The following is a 26,211-nucleotide window of genomic DNA, read 5'->3' as shown; positions in this document are numbered from 1 at the left end:
GCAGAGGGGCATTGCTGGCATATGATGGCGTATATTACATTGGTGGATGTGCAGGTGAATGAACCAGTGATGGTGTGGCTGATCTGGTTAGGTCCTGTGATGGTGTCGCTGTTAAGGGGCAGTTAAGGGGCAAACTGCATCTTAGAGCTCTTCTAGTCCCTCTCAAGTATACCCTCAAGTGACAGGCCCTGTGTCTTGCACCTCACTCTAGATGGAACCATGCAACCAACCACTCTGGGATTTGGTCTCTAAGCATCAGGGCCCCTTTCCCAACTGTGTTAATGCAACAGGTCCAACTGCAGTTGATGCCTGTAAGCTCTTTCACTCCTGGCACCCAGGAGCTGATTAAAGTGACTCAAGCACACATCTTCAAAATACAGGGTTTTTTATTCCTTCCCCAATGGTACAAAGCACACAAATTAAAGAATAAAAACAATAAAAGGCATATACACATGGGTCTTACTTACACCCTAATCTTTCCTTGCCAGCTTTTTAAGTTCCCCTCACTCCAGCCAACTTCCATCTCCAGCTGGAAATAACAGACTGTCTTGCTTGCAGCAGGCTCTTTCTGTTTCTGTGTCCCCTTGCCAGTCTGTCAGCTCTTCCTACCATTTCCTGGGTAGTTTTCTGGCCACTCACACAACTCTCATCCTTTTCTATAGCCAGGATCCTATAATGTCTTAGTGTTCCCTTTTTTCTCTCTCTTCCTAGCCTTGGCAAAACAGCGATGTCACCAGGTTTGGGGCTGAGGAGTCACTACTCATGGTAATAAACCTGACTATTGTGTTTGAATTTTCCTTGGGGTGCCCCTTATCTAGGCCATTATTATAAGTTTCCTGCTTGGTTCCTTTAACCCTTTTTGATTTAACTCCATAGCAAGTAACCCATCATATATACACAAATAAAGGCATGCATCATATTCATAAAAAATAAGAGATATTTCCCCCAGTTAGTTACACGATAAACAAATGTTACCAGACTACACTTCAAGACGTGTGAAAACTTTCTTTGTCTAATCATTCTCAATGCAATGCAAGTTTCAAACTATGACGAATACATTAGATTCTCATTAAAAACATTCTGTAGGCCAGACTGAACTCACTGCAGCTGATGAAACCCACCTCTTTCAAACCAAAAAGCAAACATACATCTGTCTGTGACTGTGATCAAAGTTGCATATTTACTCTACACAGAATGATGGGCATGGACAGAATTAAAACCCTAGCTCAGAACAAGAGAACAGCACTGTGGCATAATTCTAACGCTATGTCTACACTACAAATTGCTTTGGCATAATTTACATTGTTTAGGGGGGTGAATAATCCACACCTCTGAGCAACGTAAATTATAATAACCTAAGCACTGATGTAGACAGTGCTATGTCAGCGGGAGAGCTTCTTCCGCTGACATAGCTACCACTGCTCGCGGAGGCAGGAGTTATTAAGTCGACGAGAGAGCTCTCTCTTGTTGGCTTAGAGCATCTTCACCAGAAGCGCTACAGAGGTGCAGCTGCACTGCTGTAAATGATGTATACTAGAACCTCAGAGACCACTGACTGGTCAACCACACCCCTCCTTTGGAACTGGAAGTATTCAATCAGGCAGTGGCAGAAACAAAACAAAAAAGCTAGTACAGTACAGTACTGTGTTAAACGTAAACAACTAAAAAAAAATAAAGGGAAAGTTTAAAAAGAAGATTTGACAAGATAAGGAAACTGTGCTTGTTTCATTTAAATTAAGATGGTTAAAAGCAGCATTTTTCTTCTGCACAGTAAAGTTTCAAAGTTGTCTTAAGTTAGTGTTCAATTGTAATCTTCTAAAAGAACAATCATAACATTTTGTTCAGAGTTACAATCTCCATTCCTGAGGGGTTCATAACTTTGAGGTTCTACTGTAATTTAGACATAGCCTAAGTGCTGAAGAAAGTGGAGGTGCAATTTTAACTTCCAAGTGTAGAGGAATACCTATCATGAACCAATTACTAGAACTGCAGAGTAAACCCCCAATGACAGTGAGGGAACTGGAAATCAGTGATTTCTGGCTAAACACCAAGTGCTCGGACAACTGAAAAGAAAAGGGACTGGCAAAATGAAAAGCAAGAGAGGTTACCTTAAAATTAGGTTTCTGCGAATCAGAGACAATAATCTGGATAGATGGACATTCTTGTTCAGACAGCAGGAAGGCAGATTAACCTATATAATAATCTTGGCCAAAATTTTCAAATCTGGATTCCTAAAGTTAGGCTCCTAACCCCATATTTAATATATATAAGCAGCCCGATGTTCAGAAGCACTGAGAATCTACAAATCACAAAAATTCAACAGGAGCAGCAGACGCTCATCATCTTTGAAAATTAGGCCACTGATAGTTAAATCCATATTTAGGTACTTAGGAGCTTAATGTTAAGTACATACACTTGGCATTTTTAGTGAGAGAATCTGAGCACCTTAACAAAGGCACAGTAAAAATGTGTAATTCACAACAACTGACCAACATGCTCAATTGAGTATAATACAGAACGAAATTTCCTACTGAACAGAACACTTTCTCAAACAGCTCTTTGATAAATTAACATGTTCACATACATTAGTCCATCTGCTTGTCTGTCTGCTCATACTGTCTTGAGTAATAAGCAGAAATAAACATTTGACTTAACACTATAATTGATTAGAAAGTATTTGTACATTTTAGAAGTAATTAATTAGTCTGTAGGCTAGAACATCAAACAAATACGAAAAGATTTTTTATTTCTGGAGAGACAAACATTTCTTCAAAGTAACAGAACACAGATGTATCTGAGATTTCAAATTTATTAGCTATTACAACAACTTTTACAAACTAAACATGGTCATTTGCACCCCATTAAAGTGTAATTATGTGAGAAGATACAAATCATCATGTGTGTCACGCACTACACTGCAGTATCTTTTTTCAATCAGTGCTTACTGAGATAGCTAAGAAAAGTATTTCTAGCAAAAATAATTCAACTTATAAAGTAATATCACTACTGAACCTCAATATGCAAAAAATAAATATGAAGTGTCAATTTTGATGGCAACTTTTAGTTTGGAGAAGTCACTCTCAAATCTTATTTCTGGATGTAAAGGAATGAGCTAGATTTTGTGGATTATATTTTGCATAGTCACAATTTTAGCAGCATTAATATATTTAGCTTTTGAAAGTCTAAGGCACTAATTAAACTGATGAAATTGGGATGAAAGGCATTGTTTTGATTATTTTTAAATATAAACACTGTGGAATTAAGATGTGTTCGTTCTGACACCAATCACTTACCTCACTTTCAGCAAAATGTCTCTCTCCTTTCAGGCAAAGAGAAGAGCGTCTAAGAGTCTTCTCATCTCCATCATCAAATACTGTCACCAGGGAAAAAAGGAAAGGAAGATTATGAGTTAATAAACTGAAAAAGTACTTGGTCTGTATTTTTCCTGCTGTGGAAATATCCTTTGCTCAGTTTCCTGAATATTTTTCCTGTATGAAATCCAGTTCTCTCTGTGATAGGGCACTGAGAACCACCCTTTCTGAACATGACACACCCAGCCCCAGTTTCACCACTAAGAGGGAACACCAAACTACATGGTAACTGTACTTTTCTATAGTTCTAGAAGTTTTTCAGGGAACTAGAGGATTAAGATCAACTATTACTCCAGGGAAGTTGCATAGTTTAGCTGTAATCCCAAAACCTGCAACATATGTGTGTTTCCGTAAACTGATTACAACAGAAGAAAACTTTCCACATATGCCTAGAACTTGGTAGGTACCTGCATTATGAATCCTGGACAGTTAGACTCTGTATACTGTGTTTATTTTGACTAATTTATTTATCTCCTCCCCAACCCCTGGCTGAGGGCATCCTAATAATAGAGAGCATCTTCCTTTTCTTTTGTTAAGCAATATAACAACATGCAGTCTCCACAAGAGAATGTCTTATCTGGCCAAAATGCATAGCCAAAAAGCATGTAGAGAGCAGATGCTATCCCTGCCACACTTGCATATTCTTCTCCTTTACCTTCAAAATACAGCAACAAGGCAACCTTTCCAGTTTTCTACCAGACAGAAGTATAGTAGTTTACTGAATTTAAAGGAACTATCCTGAAACTGAAAATTTCAAAGGAAACCAAGAGGTCAAGGTTTCAGGGAAAGTCAATGAAATGCAAATCAGTTATTCCAAGATCTTAGAGAAAGGAGGAACGTGCCCATCAGCAGGCTTTTTCTTGAAGATGTAGAACTCTATGCAAAAGTTCTGGACACCAAATAAGCCAGGTGCTTGTACATACACAAACGATGTTACAAAGATCAGAAGTGTCAAGGGCATGACGTAGTCCTTGTCCATTCACCAGTAATACTGCTTTAACTATACATGGGTATAGTTAAAATGTAAAATGGTACCAATTCCACATCTCAACAGTGTGGACTCTTATCAGTATATAAAGGTGCCTTATACCAAGGATTCTCAACCATTTTCTTTCTGAGTGCTGCCCCCCACCCCCCAAACATGCTATAAAAACTCCATGGCCCACTTGTGCCACAACAACTGTTTTTCTGCATATAAAAGTCAGGGCTGACGTTAAGGGGCAGCAAGCAGAGCAGTTGCCCAGGGGACCAAGCCACAGGGCGCCCCATGAAGCTAAGTTGCTCAGGCTTCCACTTCAGCCCCATGTGGTGGGGCTCAGGGCCCCTAGCTTCAGTGCTGCATGGTAGAGCTTAGGCGGTCTGCCCTGGGCCTCAGCAAGTCTAACACTGGTCCTGTTTGGCAGACCCCTGAAACCTGCTTGTGGCCCATCAGGGGGCCTCAGACCCCTGGTTGAGAACCACTGCCTTATACTACTATAGCAAATGGAATAACCTATTATAATAATAATATAACTGGACCTAAGCTAGGGATTGTACTGGAGTCTGACAGGAACATCCAGCTCTCAACCAGACTTTCCTCAGATCCACAGATACCAATGCTCCAAAGTTTTTTTTCAATCCTGCTTCTATTCACCCACCTGACAAAGTATATTCCTAATCTGCTGCTGCTAAGAATGTCATTTCACTCTCAAACTGCATTAGACATGATGAAGTTGGCAGCTGCGATACCAACTTTCACTGATCCACAAGATGGGTATCATCCTATCTGGTAAGCACAGTATCTTCAATCACATCTCCAGGTCAGCTCTCTCCTCCCTTCTTTACTTCCACCTTCCCTTTCTTTCTCAGGCTCAATCTCTGACTGCTGCACATGTCACTTTGAACCTCAAACTGCAACTCCTTGCACCAGCTGCCTCCACCTTTTAGCCCATATCTATTTCTACATCACTTACTTTGGCAAACTGCTGATCTCATGTATTTGTCACATCACATTTTACAATTCCATCCAAATTTCAGGTTATTTGGAACTCTGAAGTATACTTTTTATTTATATGTCCATACACTATTTCTTCACCACCTCACTAACTTCCAGGTCCACTTCTATATTGATTATGAAAACGTCTTCTTCATGGCCCCACCGTTCTCTATTACTCTGCCTCTTCCCCTTCATTCTATTTTGGCCTCTGTTCTGTCCATGTCCTGCCCTCATCCTACTTTCTTAGTCTATCAGATAATTTCTCTGTAGTAATACCTACCTGGATACTTAGCTCACAAAATCTCAATTTCTTTTAAAGGAGAAAAAACAGTTACCTACCGTTTATAACTGCTGTTCCTCGAGATGTATTGCTCATGTCCATTCCATTCTAGATGTATGCGTGCCCACATGTAATCGTCAGAGATTTTTGTCTTAGCAGTATCCGTAGGGTCAGCTGTGAGTGCCCCGCACATGCCTGGTATATAGGCACCGCTGACCTTATGCCCTCTCAATTCCTTCTTGCCAGCAACTCCGACAGAAGGGTAGGAGGGTGGGTAATGGAATAGACATGAGCAACACGTCTCGAAGAACAGTTACGAAAGATAGGCAACTGTTTTTTCTTCTTCAAGTGCCTGCTCATGTTGATTCCATTCTAGGTGTATTGGGATGTAACCTGAGGATATTACTTTGAACAATCAATGGTCCATGGTCAGCTAAGACCAGGACAACTGGAAGGGGTGGAGGCGGTCAAGGAAAGAGTGGAAGGATGGATCCTGGGAGGTGACTGGAGCATGGTCCTCAAGTGCACCCTCAAAATGACTGCTTCTGGAAGACCCAAGCTGAGCAGACGAACGGAAAGATGACAGGTGTTGCTACTTAGACCTCTTGTCTCTATCCTTCCTCCTGTAGGTGCCCAGCCAGGGAGTCCCCCAGGACCTAGACTGCGAAGGCGGAGGAGTTGGAGGGTGGAACGGCTTCCTGGCCTGGTGAGGAGTATGGAGGCCCAAGGAGTGGAGAGTGGCAAGGGAGTGTTTAAGGCCATGGAGTCTCGGGTCCGTGAGCTCGGAGAAGTGCCCCATTCCCTCAAATGGGAGGTCCTGTATAGTGGCCTGCATCTCCTAGGATAACCCGGAGGACTGCAACCAGGAGGTGCGCCTCATGGCCGCCGCGGAGGCGACCATTCTGGCCACTGTGTCAGCAGCGTCCCAGTCCATCTGAAAGGCCCCCTTGGCACAACTGTGCGTTCGTCCACCAAAGCAGCAAACTCCTGAGCTCAGTCCTACAGAAGGGCCTCCTTGAATTTGGTACGGCAGTCCTACAGGGTAAAATTGTACCTGCCTAATGGGGCCTGTTGATTAGACACCTGAAATTGCAGGCTTGCCATCAACTAAATCTTTCTGCCAAATGCCAGTCTCTTGGCATCTTTGTTTTTCAGCGTGCCACTGACTTGGCCCTGCCTGTCCCTTTCATTAATAGCAGTCAATATTGACCAGTGATGCCACAGATATTTGAATCCTTTTGCAAGGACATCATAACTTTTTTTCAGCCTTCTTAGAAGTAGGTGGAATTGAAGAGGGGGTCTAACAGGGAGTTTTGCAAGGGAGTTCTCCAGGTGAAGGAGGAGCAAATACAGCATCTGTGGGGTAAGTGACTGTCTGTAGTGTGTGTTCGTGTTTGTGTTTGGGGGTTACTTGCTGTGTGCTGTGTGCTGAGCTTGTGTTTGTCAGTCTGTTTGTTTGTTTGTTTGTTTGTTTGTTTGAAGGACCGTGTGCTGTGGCTGGCAGTTGGAGACCGTGAGCTCCAAAGGAAGGTTTGAAAGCTTGAAGCCTCTGGTAATTGGCTGAGCCTTAATCATGGGCAGGGCATTAACTCAGGCCAGGGCTTTATAAAGCCGCGCACAAGCGACCAGGGAGCTTGCGACCAGGGGCTGCTAACAGGGAGTTTTGCAAGGGCGTTGGGAAGGGAGGGGGGTCCCTTGTCGGTCCTACCTGTTCCCTTGTATTCCCCTTAAAAACTATAATCCAAACCATATTCCAAAACCCCTTTCTTTAAACCACCCTTTCATTAACTAGGAGACAATGCAGGCAGAAGCCCAGCAGCAGAGTGGGGGCTATCCAGTTTATTGCGCTGAGGGTAGCATGTATGATTACCTGCCTTGTGGGCGGGTTGTGTATGTGTGCACTCGGTGTAAGGACCTCCTGGCCCTCAGAGACCATGTACGGACTTTGGAGGCAAGGGTGGCGGGACGGGAGGAGCTAAGAGAGGCAGAGAGGTATGTTGATGAGACTTTCCGGGACACTGTAGAATTGTCCCACCTCTGCTCAGACAGCCTCTGTGCTGTTGAGGAGGAAGATAGGCCCAGGGAAGCAGAGCAGTCAATGGGAGCAGAGGGAAACCTTCCCATAGTTGGGACCCTCCTTCCAGATGGTGCTGGGGTTGCCTCTCGCACTGAGGTTACCTCTCCGGGGGAGGGAACTCCAGTTGCTAGGAAAAGGCAGGTGTTAGTAATGGGAGATTCGATCATTAGAAACATAGATAGCTGGGTTTATGATGACCAGGAGAACCGTATGGTGACTTGCCTGCCTGGTGCGAAGGTTGCGAATCTCTCGAGGCATCTAGACAGACTTATGTGTAGTGCTGGGGAGGAGCCGGTGGTCATGGTACATGTAGGTACCAGTGACATAGGGAAGGGTAGGAGAGATGCCCTGAAAGCCAAATTTAGGCTGCTAGGGAAGAGACTGAAATCCAGGACCTCCATGGTGGCATTCTCAGAAATGCTCCCAGTTCCACGCGCAGGGCCAGGTAGGCAGGCAGAGCTTCAGAGTCTCAATGCATAGATGAGATGATGGTGTAGAGAGGAGGGGTTTACGTTCATTAAGAACTGGGGAAACTTTTGGGATGGGGGGAGCCTATACAGGAGAAATGGGCTCCACCTAAACCAAAGTGGAACCAGACTGCTGGCTCTAAACATTAAAAAGGTTGTAGAACAGTTTTTAAACTAGAGGAAAGCTGACTGCTGCAGAGGAGCATGTGGATCGGACACAGACTTCTCTTAGGGGAGAGTCTGATGATAGGGAATTTCCAGGTTATAGTCAGGAACAGAGGATGGAAGAGGATAATGTAAGGGCCGGATCAGATGATAAACATTCACATAAAAAAGAATCTGGCACATCAGAAAAGGGCAGACAAATAAACAGGGACAAGTTTTTAAAGTGCTTGTACACAACTGCTAGAAGTCTAAATAATAAGATGGGTGAACTAGAGTGCCTTGTGATAAAGGAGGATATTGATATAATAGGCATCACAGAAACCTGGTGGACTGAGAGCAATCAATGGGACACAATCATTCCGGGGTACAAAATATATCGGAATGACAGAACAGGTTGTGCAGGGGGAGGAGTGGCACTATATGTGAAAGAAAATGCAGATTCAAATGAAGTAAAAATCTTAAGCGAATCCACATGTTCCATAGAATCGCTATGGATAGAAATTTCATGCTCTAACAAAAATATAACATTAGGGATCTATTATTGACCACCTGACCAGGACAGTAATAGTGATGGTGAAATGCTAAGGGAAATTAGAGAGGCTATCAAAATTAAGAACCCAATAATAGTGGGCGATTTCAATTATCCTCATATTGACTGGGAACATTTCACTTCAGGACGAAATGCAGAGATAAAATTTCTCGATACTTTAAATGACTGCTTCATGGAGCAGCTGGCACGGGAACCCACAAGGGGAGAGGCAACTCTAGATTTAATCCTGAGTGGAGTGCAGGAGCTGGTCCAAGAGGTAACTATAGCAGGACCACTTGGAAATAGTGACCATAATACAATAGCATTCAACATTCCTGTGGGGGGAAGAACACCTCAACAGCCCAACACTGTGGCATTTAATTTAAAAAGAGGGAACTATACAAAAATGAGGAGGTTAGTTAAACAAAAGTTAAAAGGTACAGTGACTAAAGTGAAATCCCTGCAAGTTGCATGGGCCCTTTTTAAAGACACCATAATAGAGGCCCAACTTCAATGTATAACCCAAATTAAGAAACACAGTAAAAGGACTAAAAAAGAGCCACCGTGGCTTAACAACCATGTAAAAGAAGCAGTGAGAGATAAAAAGACTTCCTTTAAAAAGTGGAAGTCAAATCCTAATAAGTCAAATAGAAAGGAGTACAAACACTGCCAGCTTAAGTGCAAGAGTGTAATAAGAAAAGCCAAAAAGGAGTTTGAAGAACGGCTAGCCAAAAACTACAAAGGTAATAATAAAATGTTTTTAAAGTACATCAGAAGCAGGAAGCCTGCTAAACAACCAGTGGGGCCCCTTGACAATCGAAATACAAAAGGAGCGCTTAAAGACGATAAAGTCATTGCGGAGAAACTAAATGGAGTCTTTCCTTCAGTCTTCATGGCTGAGGATGTTAGGGAGATTCCCAAACTTGAGCCGGCTTTTGTAGGTGACAAAGCTGAGGAACTGTCACAGATTGAAGTGTCACTAGAGGAGGTTTTGGAATTAATTGATAAACTCAATATTAACAAGTCACTGGGACCAGATGGCATTCACCCAAGAGTTCTGAAAGAACTCAAATGTGAAGTTGCGGAACTATTAACTAAGGTTTGTAACCTATCCTTTAAATCGGCTTTGGTACCCAATGACTAGAAGTTAGCTAATGTAATGCCAATATTTAAAAAGGGCTCTAGAGGTGATCCCGGCAATTACAGACTGGGAAGTCTAAGGTCAGTACCGGGCAAATTAGTCGAAATAATAGTTAAGAATAAAATTGTCAGACACATAGAAAAACAAACTGTTGAGCAATAGTCAACATGGTTTCTGTAAAGGGAAATCGTGTCTTACTAATCTATTAGGAGTTCTTTGAAGTGGTCAACAAACATGTGGACAAGGGGGAACCAGTGGACATAGTGTACTTAGATTTCCAGAAAGTCTTTGACAAGGTCCCTCACCAAAGGCTCTTACGTAAATTAAGCTGTCATGGGATAAAAGGGAAGGTCCTTTCATGGATTGAGAACTGGTTAAAAGACAGGGAACAAAGGGTAGGAATTAATGGTAAATTCTCAGAATGGAGAGGGGTAACTAGTGGTGCTCCCCAAGGGTCAGTCCTAGGACCAATCCTATTCAATTTATTCATAAATGATCTGGAGAAAGGGCTAAACAGTGAGGTGGCAAAGTTTGCAGATGATACTAAACTACTCAACTTAGTTAAGACCAAAGCAGATTGTGAAGAACTTCAAAAAGAACTCACAAAACTAAGTGATTGGGCAATAAAATGGCAAATGAAATATAATGTGGATAAATGTAAAGTAATGCACATTGGAAAAAATAACCCCAACTATACATACAATATGATGGGGGCTAATTTAGCTACAACGAGTCAGGAAAAAGATCTTGGAGTCATCGTGGACAGCTCTCTGAAGATGTCAATGCAGTGCGCAGAGGCAGTCAAAAAAGCAAACCTGATGTTAGGAACCATTAAAAAGGGGATAGAGAATAAGACTGAGAATATATTATTGCCCTTATATAAATCCATGGTACGCCCACATCTCGAATACTGTGTACAGATGTGGTCTCCTCACCTCAAAAAAGATATTCTAGCACTAGAAAAGGTTTAGAAAAGGGCAACTAAAATGATTAGGGGTTTGGAGAGGGTCCCATACGAGGAAAGATTAAAGAGGCTAGGCCTCTTCAGGTTGGAAAAGAGGAGACTAAGGGGGGATTTGATAGAGGTATATAAAATCATGAGTGATGTGGAGAAAGTGGATAAGGAAAAGTTATTTACTTATTCCCATAATACAACAACTAGGGGTCACCAAATGAAATTAATAGGTAGCAGGTTTAAAACAAATAAAAGGAAGTTCTTCACATAGCGCACAGTCAACTTGTGGAACTCTTTATCTGAGGAGGTTGTGAAGGCTGGGACTATAACAATGTTTAAAAGAGAACTGGATAAATTAATGGTGGCTAAGTCCATAAATGGTTATTAGCCAGGATGGGTAAGGAATGGTGTCCCTAGCCTCTGTTCATCAGAGGATGGAGATGGATGGCAGGAGAGAGATCACTTGATCATTGCCTGTTAGCTTCACACCGTCTGGGGAACCTGGCGTTGGCCATTGTTGGTAGACAGATACTGGGCTAGATGGACCTTTGGTCTGACCCGGTACGGCCGTTCTTATGTTCTTATGTCTGCCTCAGTGATCTAGCAATCTTAAGGACGCCTGGGTGGATGGGCAGTGCAACCCAGGCCGGGGTGGATATAAAGTTAAAGAGGTCGTCAGACTCCGCCGAGACCGCTTCAGTTTTTAGGTTCAAGTTCGTAGCCACCCTCTTAAGGAGAGCCTGGTGCTCCTGGAAGTCATCAGGGAGCTGCCTGTTTAGAAAGGAGATGATGACGAGTGCACCGCTGGGGGAGGGGCAGGTTCCCCTTCCTTCTCCGGGGACAGCTCCTTAGATGCTGGAGTCCTATGCACTGCCCCCTACGCTGGATTCGGTACCAGCAGCGATTTGTCCGAGGCGGTCAGGGAGGAGTGGTGGGAGTACAGGATTGGCATTATGGGCACACCACACGGGTTCCAGTATGGTCATTGAGCGGGCCATTGTCCCTGCTGCCATGCCATAGCTGCAAGTGCTGCGCTAGCTTCACAGTTCGGCGGCAAATCACCCCTCCTTGGAGAAGAGCTGAACTCCCGGTCCGAGGCCGACCATTGCCCTGACGGTGACCAGGGCGAAGCCATCAAGGCCTTAGTCTGCCGACTGACCCTGGTCAGCGACTGGCAAGGTGAGGATGAGGATCGGTGCCTGCCCAGCAAGTGGAACTGAGGGGATGGAGACCAGTGCTGCGACAGGGAGTGATTCCGCCCCAGTGGGGACCGATGTCCTGGAGACCGTCTGGGCAAGGGTGACTTGCACAGTGGTGATCTTCGGAGGGCAGCTCGCTGGTATCGGCGATACAGGGACTGGTGTCTCAACTCCAGTGTCCTATGTGTTGTAGTGGGAGAGTGCGGTGTCGGGGACCTTGGTCTTCTGACCAGAGACCGGGAATGTGGTGTTGGGGTCCTAGGCCACGGAGACAGGGATTTAAGCCTCCCGTCTGGGGACAGAGGGTGCTCCACTGCCCTATCGGAGGTTCCATGACCAGTTTGCTCTTAGGTATTGGGGCCTTACCCGAGTTTACCATGGTGTCAGCCAGCTTGTTCTTTAGCCACAGGGCCACTTAAGGCAACGAGGGCCCTAGGAGAAGCCGGGGTCCCCTGCCACTCCTGGGAGTCACAGGCGGATCTCTGGCCGGGCTGGAGGATCCGATCTCAGCAGTGCCCTCATGAAGCCCTGGGGCAGGCACATGGACTGACACAGGTCTTTTGCCCGAGGCTGCTTTCCCTTCCAGTGCTAGAGGGCTCTTCCTCTTTTGCTACTTTTTCGGCACTGGTGAGAGGGAACGGTGTCTGACGGAGCCAGCGATGGCGGTGCGCTCTGCACCAGTGCTGAGCTGTTCGGTGTGGGACAAGAGAGGCAGGGCTCTGACGCAGTATGAAACGCAGTATCCATGAGGAAGGCCCTCAAGCGGATATCCCACTCCTTCTGAGTTCTAGGGCAAAGTTCTTACAGATTCTGCACTTGTTCTTTCTATGGGACTTCCCCAAGCACTTCAGACAACTGTTGTGGGGGTCACTAATAGCCATCGGCCTGTTGCATGACGAGCAACCAGAAAACCAGGAGAGCAGGGCATGCCCCACTCCGGAGTGAAGTCCCAGCTGGGACTCTAACTACTGAACTACGTCACACTTAACTTAAAGGCTAACTAAGTACCTAAACTATATACCGGGGTGGCCAAACTTACAGACCCTCTGAGCTGCATACAACAATAGTCAGAAGTTTGAGAGTGGGAGCGTACCTGCCAGGGCTCGGGGCTTCAGCCCTGCTCCTTCTGAAGCCCCAAGCCTCGGCAGACATGATCTGCGGGGCTGAAGCCCCAAGATCCCCTCTCCCCACTGGGCAGAAGCCCTACCCCACCACCTGCCCACAAGTCTGACAGGTGGAGAATGGGGGGTGAGTGTGGGGGGCTTCACAAGCGGTGCTTTAACAGTAAAAGAGCTGCATGTGGCTTGCAAGCCACAGTTTGGCCACCCCAGCTACATACAAAGAAGCCAGACAATGGGCTGTTGAAAACCCACTAATCCTCTTTTGATTGCAAGACAAGATGCTCCAACCGACCACCATAGGCGGTAAGAAGGAACTGAGAGGGTGTAGGGCCGGTGTAGGGCCTGGGCACGGCTCTCAAGGGGGTGCCACTGCCAACCCTACAGATACCACTAAGGCAAAACTCTCCAATGACTGCGCACATGGGTGCACACACAGCTAGAACAGAATGGACATGACAAGCACTTGAAGAAGAGCTATCACTCTGCTCAGAACTCTACTCAGTACACACTTCCTGCAGTCAGTTCTCAACTGCCAGTTCTCCAGCATCAGTTTACAATTAGCAACCCTTAATAATAAATGGTCACAATTGCTAATATTTTTCTTTATGCATAATTGCAGCTAATGATGTGCATTAATGTATTATAAATCTTGTTTTATATTATGCATCCCTGTATGTAACAGATTAGTCTACCAGTTTAGAAATGTTAGAGGTCATGGAGTCCAAAATAAGCTTCTTTTACATCAGCCGAAAACATGGTCCATGCACAAGATCCCCAGAGCAACATTAACCTATGTGATGGGAGAGACTACCTGTCAAGTGGAGCTTTCACCTTAAAAAACTGCCCATCAGTCAGTCTCCCTCTAATCTCTTTGTATTATGGAGCTCGGGGGAGGGGGGGGGAGTGGACAAGATTCTCAGTACAGTAACTCCTCACTTAAAGTCATCCTGGTTAACGTTGTTTCGTTGTTACGTTGCTGATCGATTAGGGAACATGCTTGTTTAAAGTTGCACAATGATCACTTACAATGTCGTTTGGCAGCTGCCTGCTTTGTTCACTGCTTGCAGAAAGAGCAGCCTGTTGGTGGGGGACTAGAACCAGGGTGGACCGGCAGCCCCCCATCAGCTCCCCACTCCCCTACGTTCCCTGTGCGGCAGCTGCCCAGCAGGCTATCAATTGCTGGGCAGTTCAGCTGTCCTTCCTCCCACTGCCATGTGCTCCTCCTGCCCTCAGCCTTGGAGCAGCTCCCGGGAACCTCCTGCTTACTGTGCTAGGGGAGATGAAGGGGACTGTCAGGGTGTCCCCCTCCCCCCTGCTTACCCCATCTCTATAGAGCGAGGGGGGGGGTGACAGGGCTCAGGATGGTGGCAGCTTGCTAGCAGCAGCTGCTGTCTCAACTTGCTGATCTACTTAAAAAGGCAATGTACTTAGAGTGGGATCTGCATACTTAAAGGAGCAATGCTCCTCTCTCTCTCTCTCTCTCTCTCTCTTTCTCTCTCACACACACTCACACACACACATGGTGTGTGTCTCTGTCTGCCATGCTGTCTCCCCTCACTCCATTTGTGCTGCTTTGTAGAGTGTGAGGCTACATTAACAACATGTTAACCCCTGAGGGCTCAGCCAAGTGCTAATTCATCATGTAGCAATAATGCACTCCCTGGGAAATATTCCATCCTCTTCCACCTCTGCCTTCATCACCTCAACCAAGCTTCACAATCATTATTGCTGTGTATAGTATTAAATTGTTTGTTTAAAACTCGTGTGTGTGTGTGTGTGTGTGTGTGTGTGAGAGAGAGAGAGAGAAATTTCCCTGGAACCTAACCCCCTGTCATAAACAGATAAGTAAGAGTTAATAAAACAAAAGTGCTTCATATCTCTTTTGCCTGGAAAGGGTTAACAAGAACAGTGAGCCTGGCTGTCACCTGACCAGAGGATCAATCAGAGGACAGGACACTTTCAAATCTTGAGGGAGGGAAGTTTTGTGTGTGCTATTACTTTTTTGGTTGTTGTTCACTCTGGGGGCTCAGAGGGACCAGACGTGCAACCAGGTTTCTCTCCAATCTCTCCGATACAGGCTCTTATAAGTTCAGAACAGTGACTACCAGGTAGATAAAGCGAGTTAGGCTTATGGTTGTTTTCTTTATTTGCAAATGTGTATTTGGTTGGAAGGAGTTCAAATGTGTATTTGGCTGAAAGGAGTTCAAATTGGAATTTTGCTGAAAAGATTTTAATTTGTACTTGTATACTTAGGCTAGGAGGGTATTCCCAGTGTCTATAGCTGAAAGACCCTGTAGCTATTCCATTTTAAATTTACAAAGATAGAAAAAAAACAGTAAAAACTATCTTTAATTAAAAACTTTTCTTGTTTAAGAACCTGATTGTTTTTTTATTCTGATGACTGGGTCTGGATCCACCAGGGAATTGGTGGGGAGAAAGGAGGGAAGGGGGAGAGAAAGGTTAATTTCTCTCTGTGTTAGGATTACTGTCTCTGTCAGGGAGAGTCTGGGAGGAGGAGAGAGAAGGAGGGGGGAAGGTGCATTTTCCTCTCTGTTTAAGATTCAATGAGTTCGAATCACAGTGATCTTACAGGGTAACCCAGGGAGGGGAAGCCTGGGAGAGGCAACGGTGGGGGAAAGGGTTTACTTTCCTTGTGGTAAGATCCAGAGGGTCTGGGTCTTGGGAGTCCCCAGGTAAGGTTTTGGGGGGACCAGAGTGTACCAGGCACTGGAATTCCTGGTTGGTGGCAGCGCTATAGGTACTAAGCTGGTAACTGAGCTTAGAGGAATTCATGCTGGTACCCCATCTTTTGGACGCTAAGGTTCAGAGTGGGGAATTATACCATGACACCCTCCCATTCACGATAATTCTTATGGGGAAATTGGATTCGCATAACATCATTTCATTTAAAGTCACATTTTTCAGGAACAGAACTACAACATTAAGCAAAGAGTTACTGTATTAATAACTAATAAATAATAATAATAATAAAATTTAGAAACCCTTAATTGGTGCTTTCTAATTTTCCCATATTTAGGGGTGTGTAAAGGACAGTATTGGTTCCTGAGACCTGAAAAAACTAGTTTTCCATGTACTCTATCCTTCTACCTCTCATAGACTGGTTGATGTGCCATGGAAACAGCAGTGAAAAGCAAGGGCCATCTGAACTGGGCATACAGAAAGCAAGCTTTGCTAGGGCATTTGTACTAAGTCATCAGAAAAAATGTTTTAGGACTTGATTAGATAATGGAAAAAACTAAAGGAAGATTCAACATTGTTATGTGCTTGTTTAAAGGAGCTTTTAGCCTTGTTCTAAACTAGGGGAAAATAAGTACTGTAAACTGTTACTGCAGTTGTTCTAATATTTCAAATCACCATGAGTTATTTCTAACTACTCTCAAAAGCAGGTACAATATAGCATATTATTCTAGAGTCCAGACCAATAGTTCTCAAACAAGGACTTAATGTAGCACATCTAAATCTAAAATATTTGGTGTACTACCTTCACAATTTATTAGCGTAGTTAGATTGGATTCTTATTCTGATTAAGCCAACCTATATGTACCACAGTCTGAAAACTGCTTTTCTAGACTAAGAAGACATGTTTATCTTGTCAGAAAACTAGTTTTTGAGAGTGAATCTCTTTAAATATTAGACAACTCAACTTTGAATAACTTTGTCTACTGGTCTAGTGTTTACCTATTTGCTATTTAAAAATACTCAAGTATGTAATTTTCTATATGTTGCTAATCCTGTAAAGATTTATGCATGTGCTTAACTTTACACAGTTCCATAGGCTTGAAATGGGACTACCTGCAGTACATAAAGCGTGAGCTTAAGCCTGTCCATATGCTAGTACCAAATCATCTCAACAAAAGTATGCAGCACAGGGAACACTGTTAAACAATTGCTTCTACAGATACAAAGTCTTGTTTTTATTAAGTACTTCCCACAGAGAATATTCTCTATACACATTTATAGCCCAAAGACATTTTCTCAAATTTAAAACAGATCAAGTGTTGCTAATCTTTGGATAAGCGGTTATGTTTTTCTGAGGTGTACTTTCAAGTTTGAGGACATAGTTATCCATTTCTCTTACCTACAGTATACCAACTTGCATCTGTTAATTTGTTGATGACAGCTTCCTGGTAAGTTCCATCTGGATTCTTTACTTCTACAACAGATCCTACCTAAAATAATATAAAAGCTACTTAACTTTTGAGAACTTTCAAATAGATAATTCATCTGAATTAGGACTGTAAAAAATATTTTAAATCAGCAAATCTTAATTAGGGTAAGATGCTATAAATACTTTACTTAGAACAGGTCCAACCTTGTGTTCCTCAGGTGCACTGGATTTCTACTTTTGCACAGTTAAATATACTTTACCTTTTACCTTCGCTCAAAATTATATTTGTAAATTTGTTACTTTATTTTTCCAAACCAATACAGATAACTGATATGGTTCATTCTTTGCTGCCAGCAAGTGGGGAATAAGAACTGTTTTGAGTTATGTCATTCTCTTGTAGAACAGCTTGCCAGTTCAAATCATCCAGCTGAGGTTTTGTCCAAAGCAACAATGACTAAAAACAGAACCAATCAAACTTCTTAGCTTCAAGCCAAAAAGCCTATCAGCTATGCACTGAGTGCTCACATCCCCTTCATCTCCAGAGGAAGAATGCAATATGAAGATCAAGAGACCGAGAGCACTAGAAGCCTAGTCTCCCCACTAGTCTTTGCAAATGACAAATCATGTCAACCATTTTTGCTTTGCAGCCTCCTTCAATGCTGTTCCTCTACTACTCATGCCTTCTGTCCACTGTTATTTTTCCCTTTACTATACTATCTGCTTCTGTGTTTTGTTGAACACAGAGAGGGAGGTGTAGGCCCTATGAGGTAGAGGTAAGAAGCAGTTTTCCTTTCATCAAACTACACTTAACTGGAAAATCTGAGCCAGTAGGATCTTCTTTAAAAAAAGCTGTCACAAAAGGCTTGAAGAGGAAGATTATCTGATTACCTGAATTGGTATTTGAAACCTGAAGTCCATATAAACTGGTTTACACTGAAATATTAAAGTTGAAAAAATGTGACTAATGTGTATTTTATATTTTGACAAATTCTTGTACTTAAACTTTGGCAAGTGGTCATAGTTGTACTTCTTACAAAACCCCATCCCTAAAACATAAGTTAATTCTCCTACTACTATAAAAGTCTTTACTTCTAGTAACAATTGAGTAAACTAACTCAGTAAAAGGGTCAACAAGACCTATTTCTTTAAAATTCCTTGCCTGTAGTGTGGAAAGCCTTAAGAGTGTCTTGTTACACTGTTCAGTTTTTAAAAATTCAACTAGTCAATGTGTGATGTTCACCTAGGATTACTGGCTTGGTTCCGCTTGTAAGGCTGGTGACCAGTATATGATCATTGGTAAGCAGTTTGATTGACAGTTTCTGCATCAGCTTTAGCCAGAAAGTTGGCTAGTTTGCTCACATCCAGCCACTGAATGGTATCTGAGACTTTTTCAATATTTAAAAACCTTCAATCCTTGTGACATGCCAATTCTCAATTCTGGCTCAGTATATATGCACAAAGCTTCAACAAAAGTTAGGGTATAAGCATGTCAGTCTTAGTTCTCGCCATGCTGGCAGGACCCAACCCTATTAAAAATTGTGAATAAACATGATTTACTTTCATAATCTAGAGAGCATTTAGCCCTGAACTAAAGAAAGTGGATATAGATTTTAAAATCTGTAAGGACAGATTTAAACTAGTGCAAATGCCTGTGAATACTAAAATCAATTTAACATTGACATCAATTTAACATCTCCTGATCTGGTAGAGAATAAAATGGAGAACTAATAGGTGTGGCTCTAAGATTTTTCCAGGGAAACAGGGACATCCCTCATGTTCTTAAGGAGCCCACATAAAAACGGAAATTGGGTGTGTGATTTGCAATTACTCCACTTCTGATAGGAAGGCACCAAAACATCTGCAAGCTGGTCAAAAAAGATTTGCGACCAAGCACTTCAACTGAGGAACCAGCTTTGTTTTCTCCCCTGGTAGCAGGGTAGAAATCTTAAATGGATCGGCTAGAACTACTTAATATTCAGGGTGATGGCTAGTTTCTTGTTAACCTCTCCCTGTGGTTAGCAGAGAATCTGCTAAACAAATGACCTTTACACCTTGTCACTCTACATTGGCAGTGCTGGGTTTCACTCTTTGCAATGGGCAATGGAACGGGCTTATGTCATGGCAGAACTGTATGTTCAGACCAGCCACAGATTTCCATATCATACCCTACATATTTAAAAACTCTTTAAATTCTCATCCCTATAGAAAGACTTCTATCTTGCTAATCAGTATTGCCAAAAAAGAAAAAAGTGTAACCTTAAATAGGCATAACTATCAAAACATTTTGATAAATGACTTTGAATTCTACTGAAATTCAAAAAATGTATTACCTTTAATGGGCCCTTTATGTGGTCATCCTGCACTTCCACTGTTGAAGAATCATGTCTAAATGTTACCTAGAAAATATAATTCAACTAACAATCACTTGATACAGTTTAGCAGCGTAAGTACATGAAAGCGTAAGTACTCTTTTTTCTCTAATTCTCATCTTGCATTCAACCAGCCTCCTGTAGCTGTTCAATTTGCTGAAGCTCTGTCACTCAGATATTTTTGTTTTACAAGATAACTTTAAACACTTCCAAGAAGTTATTTTGCAAGTGACTTTGATGCAAAGAAACACTTTTAAAAAAACAAACTTTGCATAAAGATTTTAACTGGTGCAATCTAAAATGGTTGATCAGTCAAATAAAAGGATAAAGTTAACATATTTAGACCCAAAACATAGTCCTTAAAGCAATGGTTCTATTTACATTTATAACTTTAAAAAAATAGCTTCAGATTGTACTCCTGGCCTCAGTTTATGGTTCTACAATCACACTTTTGTTTTGTTTCTCTCCCCATTGTTGAGTGAAAGATACATGTAAAACAGAGGAAACTCTGCGGGGAAGTGGTAAAAGTGGCTATAGACAACATGCTGCCAAATGCACAAGCTGAACAGAATTCTCTAGCCTCTCAGTTGGTGATCTTAAGTGTTACTTGCAACAGTCAGGCTTTGCCTATGCTGCTACTTAAAAAAAGCCCCACCCGAAAGACAAAAGTTTAGCCGCCAGCAGCGCTCTGCTGTTGACAACGCGACCGCCCCCACCCCCGCTCGTAAGGGGTGGAATTATTTGTTGGCAAAAGTGCCGACAAACAGCATTTACACTGCCCAATTTTTAAGCTAAAAACTGTGTAATGTAGACAAAGCCTAGGTAAACTTTCAGAGGAGTGTTAAGTTGTCATTGTCCCATTAAAGGTAAATACCATGCAGACTTCTTGGAGGATTGTTTGGGTATAAGGCAACAATGCTTTATTCTATGCGTGCATTCATACATTGCTCAGGGGGGAAATACTTAGGTAAGCTAGAGTTAAATTTTTTTTTGGTGGGTAGGAAATCATGAGTAGTGCAGTTTTCAAAACTGCAAACACTAAAACATTTAAATAGACTTTATGAAGCCCAGAAATGCATAGTTCAGGTGAATCAAACTACTTTGCATTCTGACTCTTCATACTGAGCGTCACTGGACTGGCACCTTGACACTAAGCACTCCGTATTCACACCATACATACAATTGCAATAATCTTTATACAAAATATGCCTTGAGGTATCATTTAAAAACTAATAACTCACTGATCATTAGTATTCTTGCGTAAATGTATGTGCGCTGTAGGTATTAAGAGTTATGATTAAAGCTGTGAGTTTGTCACGGAGGTCATGCAAGTCACGGATTCTGTGACTTTCCGTGACCTCCGTGACTTTTGCAGCGGCAGTCTCTGGCCACCGCGCCCCCTCCACCCCAGCAACAGAATTTGGGTGTGGAGGGGGTTGGGGTACAGGACAGGGTGAGGCAAGCTCTGAGCGGCGCTTACCTGGGGGACTCCACAGAAGCAGTGACATCCCCCTCACTCAGCTCCTAGGTGAAGGTGTGGCCAGGCAGCTCTGCACACTGCCTCTGCCTGGAGGCACCGCCCCTGCAGCTCCCACTGGTTGTGGTTCCCGGCCGATAGGAGATGTGAAGCCTTTGCTCTGGGAAGAGGCAGCATACAGAGCTTCCTGGCCACGCCTCCGCTTAGGAGCTCAGCGCGGGGGATGTTGCTGCTTCTGGGGAACCCCTGGAAAAACGCCACCCAGAGCCCACCTCACCCCGTTCTGTGCCCTAAACCCCTGCCCCTCCCACACCCAAACTCTGCTGCTGCTGGGGAGGGGGAGGTGCTGAACCAGGTAGGGAGCCTGCCGGCCTCGCCAACCCCAACCCCCCGCTTCCCAGCACCAGCAGGGGTTCCGGGCCGTGCGCTGCCCCCCCCCGCCTCTCCTTAGCACCTAGGCTGCCCTCCTCCAGCACCTGCGGTGCCCCTGGGCGCCTCCCCCTCCCCTAAGTTTTAGTCAGGGGTATATAGTAAAAGCCATGGACAGGTCACAGGCCGTGAATTTTTGTTTACTGCCTGTCTGAGACTTTTACTAAAAATAACCACGACTAAAACATAGCCTTAGTTATGAATATATACTAGAATTATGATTGAAGTGTGTTTTAAACCAGGCATGCCAGGAGGAGTTGGTAAACAGGTGTGAACTAGACAAAGAAATGTGTTTTCTCAACCTGGGAGTTACTTCCAAATACTTTGAAAGACCATGAGAATGTATTTACATATTACCTGAACAGACTCATCAAGCTAACAAGGGATGGAGGCAAATCTGATACTAACAAATGGCGGAGGAGACAGTATGGTGTCTATATCCAGCTGGAGAGAGAGAGGTTTGGTCTGGGTTTGATCTTTCAAAGAATATGTTGTAAAGATTTACTAGTCTATACAGTTAGAGGATGAACCTCAACTGTGGCCTTGGCTACACTGGCACTTTACAGCGCTGCAACTTTCGCGCTCAGGGGTGTGAAAAAACACCCCCTGAGCGCTGCAAGATACAGCACTGTAAAGCCTCAGTGTAATCAGTGCGGCAGCCCTGGGAGCGCGGCTCCCAGCGCTGCAAGCTACACCCGTAGAGGATGTGGTTTACGTGCAGCGCTGGGAGAGCTCTCTCCCAGCGCTGGCACTCCGACCACACTCACACTTCAAAGCGCTGCAGCAGCAGCGCTTTGAAATTTCAAGTGTAGCCATACCCTCAAGCAGACTATACACTTTTATAATACAGTAATATTGTATACAGAGTGAGGTCCCTTCTCACAGCCTATGGCGTGCTGATGATTAATACCGTGAATTGTATGCATTAACACCATATAAAGAATTATGGATATTCACTGATATTAGGTTGCACAGTTTTCCCAGCTATTTACCTGTCTCCTACATAAATTAAGAATGGTGGCATCAAACAATGAAAGCTCCATTTACCTGCAGGGGATGGGAAACCCACAGGAAGGAAAAAACAGCATGAGATCATTCTGCCTCTTGAAAAAAAAGTCACTTAATTTTGGAAGATAAGCAGGGTGGATAAAAACCAATGATTTAAATATTTTTTTTTAAATTGGATTTTTTTTGATAAAAGGCTTTTTGAGGAAAAAACCTATCTAAAGATAGCTTTAATTAAGATAAGTTATAGCTCACACACATCTCATCATGGAATAGGGACTTTCTTTAAAACATCATCAGCAATCATATTTCTTGAGTGGTTAAGTTTTAGCTCTTTGGCATCCATTACTAAATAGACACAAGGGACCAGCACTCTTAGGCCTGGTCTACACTACGATTTTAGGTGGAGTTTAGCAGCATTACCTCAATTTAAGTCTGGACCTGTCCACACGTCGAAGCCCTTTTTTTTCAACTTAAAGGGCTCTTTAAATCGATTTCTTTACTCCACCTCCGACGAGGGGATAAGCGCTGAAATTGGCATTGCTGGGTCGAATCTGGGGTAGTGTGGACGCAATTCAACGGTATTGGCCTCCAGGAGCTATCTCAGAGTGCTCCATTGTGACCGCACTGGACAGCGCTCTCAACTCAGATGGACTGGCCAGGTTAGACAGGAAAAGGCCCGCAAAGTTTTGAATTTCATTTCCTGTTTGGACAGCGTGGCGAGCTGATCAGCAGAGGTGACCATGCAGAGCTCATCAGCATGATGTGCACATTGCCGGGTCAATTTCTGTTTTGATCCATTACATCTATCTTTTACATCTTAGGCTGGCAGCAGATGGTGCAGTACGACTGCTAGTCATCGTCATCTCCTGGGTGCTCAGCAGAAGATGAGAATGACCTGGCTGAGTCACTCCCATGTCCGCCCAGGTGCCCCGACCGACCTCACCGAGGTCGGCTAAAAGAGCACCCAGGAGTATGACGATGATGGCTACCAATTGTAATGCACTGTCTGCTGCCAAAGGCAATGAGCTGCTACTGTGTAGCAATGCAGTCCCACATCTGCCAGCACCCAGGAGACTTACGGTGACAGTGAGCAGAGCAGGCTCTATGCTTGCCATGGTATGGCGTCTGCACAGGTAACCCAGAAAAAAAGGCATGAAACGATTGTCTGCTGTTGCTTTCACGGAGGGAGGGAGGGAGACAGGGGCCTGATGACATGTACTCAGAACCACCTGCTACACTGTTTTCGCACTATCAGGCATTAGGATCTCAACCCAGAATTCCAATGGGCAGCAGAGACTGTGGGACAGCTACCCACAATGCAATGCTCTGGAAGTCGACACTAGCCTCGGTACTGTGGACGCAGTCCACTGACTTAATGCATTTAGAGCATTTTGTGTGGGGACACACAAAATCGACTGTATAAAAACGATTTCTAAAAAAATGACTTCTATAAATTCGACCTAATTTCGTAGTGTAGACATAACCTTAGGAACTGAGAAAGATGGGCCCTTCAACCAAAGTGGGGTTGAAGTCTTTGGAACTAAATATAGGTAAGAAACCTGTTTAGGCAAAGTCAGCCCCTCGTACTTTTGCGGAATTTCCTGATTGAGAAAAAGTCAGCTATGGGTAGGAAGAAGGGAGACTGGTGAGAGAAGCCATCTTGCACAAAGCCTGTATCTTGCTAGATTAAGTTTCAGACTTTTAGATGCATGTTTTCACTTTTTGGGGGGTTGTAATCCTTTCTAACTTTATTCTTTTTACTTGGCATCACTTAATCTATGTTCTGTTAATAAATTTTATTTTTATTATAAACCAACTCGGTGCACTATTTAAATGAAGGGGCGTATTTACCCCAATTAAGGTATTGAGCAGTGATATGCTTTTGTGTCTTCAGAGAAATAATATGGTTCATTTGTTCCTCTAAACTGTTCAGAAGAGGGTTGGACATTGCAGAGCACATGATTTTGGGGAAATCTGGGTCGGGGGTGTGTGTGTCACCTTGCAGTTGTAACCAAGGCTGGTGGAAGCTAAAGTGGGACTTTAGACAAGCTGCTGGGGTCAGAGCTGCTGAACCAGAGCTGTCTAGTGCACAGACACTCGAGCTGTGATCTGCATGCCTGAAGGCTGGTTGTGAGCATCTCAGGCTGGGAGCTACAGCAGCAAAGCACTGACAGACACAAAGAGTAGCAAAGCAAGTGGTGATACAACCTCTTACTGGCCTGGATTTACACCCTCAAACCCTGTCACACATACCCACTGCACTTTGTATAAAATAGAAATATTCTGACACAAGTAGCTTTCTTAAAGACTAATTCTTAACCCATATTTGTAAAGCTTGGAGAAACTCAGGTATTATGGTTTCTGTATAAGTATGAATGATAGGATGGATCCCTTGTACTTCAACATGCAAGTGGCTTAGTTTCAGGTGTGGCTATTTAGGACTGTAGTTCCAGACGAAGCAGGTATCTGGACAGTTCTTCTTCGAGTGATTGCTCATATCCATTCCAGTTAGGTGTGCGCGCCGCGCGTGCACATTCGTCGGAAAACTTTTACCCTAGCAACTCGGTGGGCCGGCAGGTCGCCCCCTAGAGTGGCGCCATCATGGCGCTTGATATATATCCCTGCCGGCCCACCCGCTCCTCAGTTCCTTCTTACCGCCCGTGTCGGTCGTTGGAACAGTGGAGCGCGGCTTAGCTGACCTCCACTTCCCTAGCTACTCGTAGTTCTCGTATATAGTTATACAGTTATAATTCTTTTATATATATATTTGTATAGTTATACGTTTTTTCTCTGCTAACATAGTTAGTTTGATAATTGTTAGCGGGGTTCAGGAAGTAGCCCCTTCCATGAACCCGGTGCCGGAGCCCATGCACGGCTCACCGGGTTTTAAAATGGGCTCGGCCTGCCAGAAGCCGATGCCGAAGGGAGATCCACACGACTCCTGTTTGAAGTGCCTCAGGGAATCACTTGACAGCTAAGTACCCCATTTGCAAGGCTTTTAAGCCGAGAACAAAAAGGAGCGGGACTTTCACTTACCCCTCCACCTTGGGCGCCGAGCGATGATCAAGCGGCTGGCAGAAGCGCCTCCTCGGCACCGGACCCCGCCGGTACTGCCAAGGCCTTTCGGCACCGGCCGTCGCCGGCACCGAAGTCGACTCGGCACCGCTCCCTTCCTCCGAGGTTGAGAGAGCCTACAATTCCTGCTGGTGCCTGACGGCTCCCCGGCACGCGCCGTGGTAGAGCCCCCTGCTCCTGCTGCTTCCGTGCCACCTGCATCGCAGCCAGAGAGCTCGCCTAAGTCGGATGGCCTGACACCGACACCTGCAGAGGCACCGATGACATCGGCACCGTCGATTCCAGTCCCCCAGGGCCATTGAATCCGGTGCCTGACAGCTCCCCGGCACGCGCCGTGGTAGAGCTTACTGCTCCTGCTGCTTCCGTGCCAACTGCACCGCAGCCAGAGAGCTCGTCTAAGTCGGATCGCCCGGCACCGACACCTGCGGAGGCACCAACGACGTC

General features: G+C 44.2%; 1 protein-coding gene across 1 annotated transcript in view; it reads right to left on the bottom strand.

The window, feature by feature from the left end:
• The window catches only part of ARID4B (AT-rich interaction domain 4B), a 194,169-nt gene that overhangs the window by 121,513 nt on the left and 46,445 nt on the right, over positions 1-26,211 (bottom strand). Inside the window, exons 4-6 of the mRNA XM_050951541.1 lie at positions 19,740-19,805; positions 17,380-17,470; positions 3,294-3,373 (exon numbers count right to left, since the gene is read on the bottom strand). Of these exons, the coding sequence (XP_050807498.1) occupies positions 3,294-3,373; positions 17,380-17,470; positions 19,740-19,805 (237 nt within the window). The remainder of the gene's footprint in view (positions 1-3,293; positions 3,374-17,379; positions 17,471-19,739; positions 19,806-26,211) is intronic.

The sequence above is a fragment of the Gopherus flavomarginatus genome, chromosome 4 (assembly GCF_025201925.1).
Source record: "Gopherus flavomarginatus isolate rGopFla2 chromosome 4, rGopFla2.mat.asm, whole genome shotgun sequence".
NCBI lineage: Eukaryota > Metazoa > Chordata > Testudines > Testudinidae > Gopherus > Gopherus flavomarginatus.
The sequence above is the reverse complement of the archived record's forward strand: the minus strand, read 5'-3'. Positions and strand labels throughout refer to the sequence as shown.